This window comes from Ursus arctos, unplaced genomic scaffold, assembly GCF_023065955.2.
Source record: "Ursus arctos isolate Adak ecotype North America unplaced genomic scaffold, UrsArc2.0 scaffold_12, whole genome shotgun sequence".
Lineage (NCBI taxonomy): Eukaryota > Metazoa > Chordata > Mammalia > Carnivora > Ursidae > Ursus > Ursus arctos.
This window is the reverse complement of record NW_026622786.1, coordinates 64101899-64107898: the sequence shown is the minus strand read 5'-3', so window position 1 is coordinate 64107898 and position 6000 is coordinate 64101899. Positions and strand designations below refer to the sequence as shown.

Here is a 6000-nt window from a genome sequence, read left to right as displayed (position 1 = left end):
AGCAAGCCAAGCAAAGACACAAAAGCATAAAAAAGCATGCTGCGAGGGGAACTTGAACAAATTTGGTGTCACCACAACGCAAAATGCTAAGATGTGAACGGGAACAAACGCAGCTGAAGAAGCAGGCAGCTTCTTAAAGGCCATGGTAAAGAGCTTGACTTTCCTCTGTGCCTCGGTTTCATTGTATACTTCAAATTCTTCTGTAAAATGAAGATTGTTATACATCTTTCTCATAGGGCTGTTAGGACTAAGCACAGACAAAATAGGATAACACACATGCAACACTTGGAAGAGTGCCTGGCACATACTGAGGCCCAAATATCCTTATGGTAATACTACTGTCTTGAGGTGGCAAGAATGGCTTTGAGCAGGGGAGTGATGCTGTCACATTTGCATTTTGAAAAGATCAGTGGGGGAAACAAGGAGGATGGACTGTAGAAGGAGAGAGTACTGGACGTAAGTAGGCAAGTTAAGAGGCTGTCACAATAAATAGTCTAGGAAATAGAAAAAGCCTGCCCTCCATGAAAACAGTGACAGTGAGGATAAAGGGAATTCAGCCATTTAAATAGCAGAAGAGATGAGCTCCGATGCCCATCTGAATGTGGGAGGAGCAGGAGTGGGAAGAATCCTCCCAGTTAGTTTTCTTCCTGAAGTGATCTCCATCCCTCCCTCCATTCTCCAATAACAAAAAGGCCATCACAACACATTTCCTTTCAAAGTTTTATTAAAGTTTAATGGAACAATTGATATTTTTTAATTTTTTTGTTAACCTCAGTACAAAAATACAGTTAACGACTTGACAAAAATGGCTCCATCTAGGGCTCGAAGGTTTCTATTTTTGTAACAGTAACAGGGAAAAGCATGCTTCCAGCTGGGCTGAGTCCAAACACACAGCCATTCCTGCATACACATGCGTGCAAACAGGGAAGCCCAAGCAGGAGAAGAGGATGGAAGTTGCCGGGATTCAGGAAGAAGCCCAAGATCATTTCCAGGAGAAAAGGAGAAGAAACAGGTTGGTCTCCTCGGCGGGGGTAGAATTACTGATTTACATTTAGGTTTGTTTTTTGAAATGATAAACTATTTCTGTAATTTTAATACTGTAGAAAAGATGCGACTGGTCTCCTTTCACCACCGAGGTGAATAAAGCGGGAGGAAATGGGAGGAGTACACCTCCAAATGGCTCAAGTTTTGTGTCAAAAGCTGTCATTCTTTACGTTCCGTGACAAACAAACATGTAGGAGGGGGTGGGAGAAGGAAGTCTGCCGCGCTCTATGGATCCACAACCGCGGAGACCAGCTACGGTCAGCAGAAGTCCTCCACAGCGAGCGCTCCTCCCCATGTAAGCAGGAGCAAGGTTTCCTGGTTGGTTTAATTGTTCTGAGCGACTCCTCATTACTCCCTCCCCTCCTGCTTTCCTTCCAGAACACTATCTCTGATGAAAGAAGGGATATAGTCATGTTACAACTCATCTTCGAGATGTTTCTCTCTGAAGGCATCCCCCGTCAGCCTCTCCTGAGCTTCCTTCATCCCCTGAACAACTGCGAAATAAAGGTTGGGGGGAGAAAGTATGAAGTAGGTTTTTAATATCTGACATTTGACAACTAACATAGATTTGCATTACAGGAGAAATATGACAGGAGCACAGGATCTGGACTCGAGATCTAGTTCTGGATTTTAGTCCTGGGAAGTCATTTACCTCTTTGAATTTGTTTCCTCATCTATAAAATGAGGTAATGCCATTTACTTCACACAGGATTATTATAAAAATTAAATGAATGGATGGGGCGCCTGGGTGGCACAGCGGTTAAGCGTCTGCCTTTGGCTCAGGGCGTGATCCTGGCGTTCTGGGATCGAGCCCCACATCAGGCTCCTCCGCTATGAGCCTGCTTCTTCCTCTCCCACTCTCCCTGCTTGTGTTCCCTCTCTCACTGGCTGACTCTGTCTCTGTCAAATAAATAAATAAAATCTTTAAAAAAAAAAATTAAATGAATGGATAATAAAAGACCTTTATAAATTATGAAATACTACAAAAAATACTACTAGTGACTATGGCTTATCCTCCAGGATTAGGGCTGAATCCCTGTCACAGACTACAGATGTTCATTGTTAAGGGAATAGGAAACACCCTCCCACCATCCCCTTGATATTCTTTTGATGAACGCTGCATTTAAATCATTTCCTGTGGAAGTTACAGGAGAGTGTGTGCGTGTGTTCAGAGTGGAAATGGTCTTCGATGAAGGAAGCAGTCATTTCTAGCATCAACTATACAGAGAAGCAACCAAGTTCTCAGTCAAAAAAAAAAAAAAGAGCTGAACTATCTCAGGACATCTCTCTTGTCGACTGAGCTTCAAGGAGGGCAGCTGTTCCGGTACAGGCTCTCTGTACAGCCACAGGCCAGGAGCTGGGTTGGGCCAGAGTCTGTAAAGCTCAGAAAGCAAGCCTATAACCTCCTACGAGCCAGGCAGTGTAGTTCGTTATTTCCCATTTGCTGTGCCTAAGCCTTTGGTAAAGCCACGCTTGCTGTTCCAGTTTCATGTCCGCTGAGCCTCAGGGGATTCCGACAAGCGTCTTGTGTCCGCATTTGGACTAATGTGTTAAAAGGTGATGGCAGTGGGAAGTTGGATGAAAGTCTAGGGGAAGGTGAATCTCCACGGTCAAGAGTTGGGGACCTACACTCTAGCTGCCCTTCCCACGCGGGAAATTTCCATCTAATACTGGCCTCCAGTGACCTGCGTTTGGGTGAGGAAGATCACATGTTCCGTACCCGTGGGGAGGGGGTAACCTCTCCAGATCTCTTCCCGCTCCCTATTCTGAGAAATGAGTTCCAAGGACTCAGACATAAAGTGAGCAACCACCTAGCAGCATGGCAATGCGGGACACATGGTAACTTGGCAAACAGCCCCCTCTTATAGATGACAGGAGGAACTTTGGTAGGAAAACAGGGACAGTACTTAGCATGAATTCCAACCCCTGCCTCTAGAATGATTGTGCTCAAGGATTCGAGAACAAGAAGGCCTGACATGATTTCAACCTTCCTTCACCTGTTTGCGCTGATGCTATTCTCTCCACCTGGAACATGCTTTTTGCATTCTTCTGCTGGCTAGATCTCATTCTTCAGGATTCAGTCCAGTCACTGTGTCCCCCAGCAAGCCTGCATACTCTCCATGTTGGGCTGCACCCCCCACCCTTGCTTCCATAGCTTGAAATGTCCTCCATCTGTCCATAGAGACAAATTCTCATCCTTCTAGGTCCAGTTAAAGTTTACTATTTATGAAACCTCTTAGACTTGATCACATAACGGCACTCCCCCTCCTCTGAATTCCTATAGGAAGAGAAGCATTACCACAGTGGGACAAAACTTAAGTTCTGGACTGAAATTCTGGCTCTGCAACTTAATTTTGAGACCACAGGCAAGTGACTGTCTCCATGAACCTCAGTTCTTCGGTTTCCTGTGGTTCAGTTAGCTCCAAACTGCACTGTAAGCAGCTAGGGAAAGGGCTCGGTCTCCTCTTTCTCCCATATTCTACACAGGTGCTAGCCAAAAGCTAGTCGTGCTTGAGACGCTCAACTAACACGCCGCATCGAGTCTCCTCCCAGAGACCTTGCATGTGGCTCATCCTACTTAAATTTAGCAGCAATTCTCCCTCTCTCTCTCAACATAACCATACCTTGCTCGGCACTGATGTAGAAATACTTGTAGCTGGGGTTTCCATTCTCATTGATGATTTCAGGATGCACCTTGCCACTGGGATCTATTGTAGACAAAATGGCACAAGGATTGCAGTAATTATAACAGAGAGGTATTTCAAATGCTATATAGTATATTAGGCCTTCTAGAAAATGACACTTGCCCATCTTTGTAGCCCCTTATCTCACCACTCTACCCCTTGTGTTTTATGCTATAATCACAGTGAATTTCTTGCAGCTCCCTGAACTCAAATCCCCCATGCCTTGGCATATATGCTGTTCTCTCTTCCTGGCATGTTCCCTTTCTTCTTGATGATGGTGGGATCCTACATTTCTGTTTGTCTCCCCGACAGAATCCAGCAGAATGCTGAGCAAAGATTAGAGTCATTAAATTTAACATCTTTTATAGTTTGTGGAAAGACATTTGTCTGATTTTAGTATTCCACTGCCTCAGTTGCACTGTGAGGTCGAGGGTAGGAACTGTGGCTTATCTCTGCCCCTGTAGTGCCTAGCACAGTGCTTGACACAGGCTGATACACAGATGGGTAATGGATGATCAGTGCTGTGTCACTGCTCACAAAAACAGTTATTTAACGGAAAACATTCTCCTTCAGACTTGAAGTTCTGGCATTCGGAACTCCCCCACTCTCTTGAAACTGGCTTTTGTTTGTTTTTGTTTTTAACCATTCTCGTATAGTTTCTCTAGATGGGGTCAGTGCCTTGTCCTTTATCTCTCCCTCCACATCACAGATCCCCGGATTAAGATCTTTCACCTTACCCAGGAAAAGGATTCGTGGAATATAACCTCCATCAGGGCTGAAATCTTCATCCTTGGGCTCCTCTTCATCCTATTAAGTGTAAACCTTAAGTCAGATCATGTCCTTTTCTCTTCAAAAGCTTTCAGTGGCGGGGAGCCTCATGGCAACGTTGGTTGCGCGACCAACTCTTGGTTTTGGCTCAGGTTGTGATCTCGGGGTTGTAAGACTGAGCCCCGAGTCAGGCCCTACACTCAGTGCAAAGTCTGCTTAAGACTCTCTCTCCCTCTGCCCCTCCACCGTGCTCTGTCTCTTTCTCAAATAAATAAATCTTTTTTTTTTTTTAAAGATTTTATTTATTTATTTGACAGAGATAGAGACAGCCAGTGAGAGAGGGAACACAAGCAGGGGGAGTGGGAGAGGAAGAAGCAGGCTTCCAGCGGAGGAGCCTGATGTGGGGCTCGATCCCAGAACGCCAGGATCACACCCTGAGCCGAAGGCAGACGCTTAACAACTAAGCCACCCAGGCGCCCCATCAAATAAATAAATCTTACAACAAAATAAAAAATAAAAATAAAAACCTTTCAGGGGCTTCCCCTCTCACTCAGGGTAAAACCCCAAGTCCCTAGAGTGGCCTAAGAGGCCCTACATAATCTGCACTTCTCTAACTTTATGTCCTACCCCTTGTTCAGTCTTTTTCAAGGATGCTAACCTGCTTGCTGTTGCTGTCCTTAAACAAGCCAGGCGTGCACCTCACTCAGGCCTTTGCACTTGCTCTTACCCTCTACCAGGACACATTTCCCCCATTATTCACAGGGCTTCCTCCCTTTTTCATTTCAAATCTTTGCTCAAATGTCACCTTTTCTAACCATGTATTTGAAATTGCAAAGCATCCCCTCCACCCTTCATTTTTAGCCATAGCATCTACCACCATCTGACATACTTTGATTAACTTATTTGTCTGTCTCCCCATATTCAATTTCCCATATGTAATTTCAATAAGGGTGGGGAATTTTGTCTGTTTTTCCATTGCTGATTCCCAATACCCACATCACTGACTTGCACACAGTATTTCTTGAATCAATGAATTAACGAGACTGACATTTTAGCCATAATTATGGAGTTACAGTCCTCCCAGGAGATATGACCACATAGTTAGCTTTAGTTTAAAGAAATGTCTGAATTTGGAGAATGCTCACGTAAGACATTTCTGTTTCCTTTGAGTGGTGATTCTAACTTAGAAAGTGATGAGAAGTTCATATGCATAAGAAATTAACAGTAATTTTTGTCATTTTCGGTGAGGATCCCATTTCAGGAGTTAAACGGGATTTCTTCAAACTGCAATATAATTTTGCCTTGAGTGAGGTATGTCAGCATTCAGGCTACCCACTAGTTACGTAAGCAATCCTTTACAATTCCTTAGCTGCCTCAACATTTCCCGTTAATATGCTCAAAAGATTTCCCGTCCTAAGTTTAAGTAAATATTATCTTTACAGAAACTCAGGGCTCGAAGTTTCATCATAGAGCATCCAAGCATCCCTCATTTGAAGAGCACAGC

The 6000-nt window shown here is 44.3% G+C and overlaps 1 protein-coding gene across 2 annotated transcripts in view; it reads right to left on the bottom strand.

The window, feature by feature from the left end:
* Positions 1 to 706: 706 nt before the first annotated feature.
* TXNDC12 (thioredoxin domain containing 12) overlaps positions 707 to 6000 on the bottom strand; it is a 31205-nt gene continuing 25911 nt past the window's right edge. For both annotated transcript variants that reach the window (XM_026498113.4, XM_048220635.2), the window contains 3 exons: positions 4466 to 4535; positions 3669 to 3752; positions 707 to 1538 (listed from right to left, as the gene is read on the bottom strand). In XM_026498113.4, coding sequence (XP_026353898.1) covers positions 1459 to 1538; positions 3669 to 3752; positions 4466 to 4535 — 234 coding nt within the window. In that variant the 3' untranslated portion in view covers positions 707 to 1458. The remainder of the gene's footprint in view (positions 1539 to 3668; positions 3753 to 4465; positions 4536 to 6000) is intronic.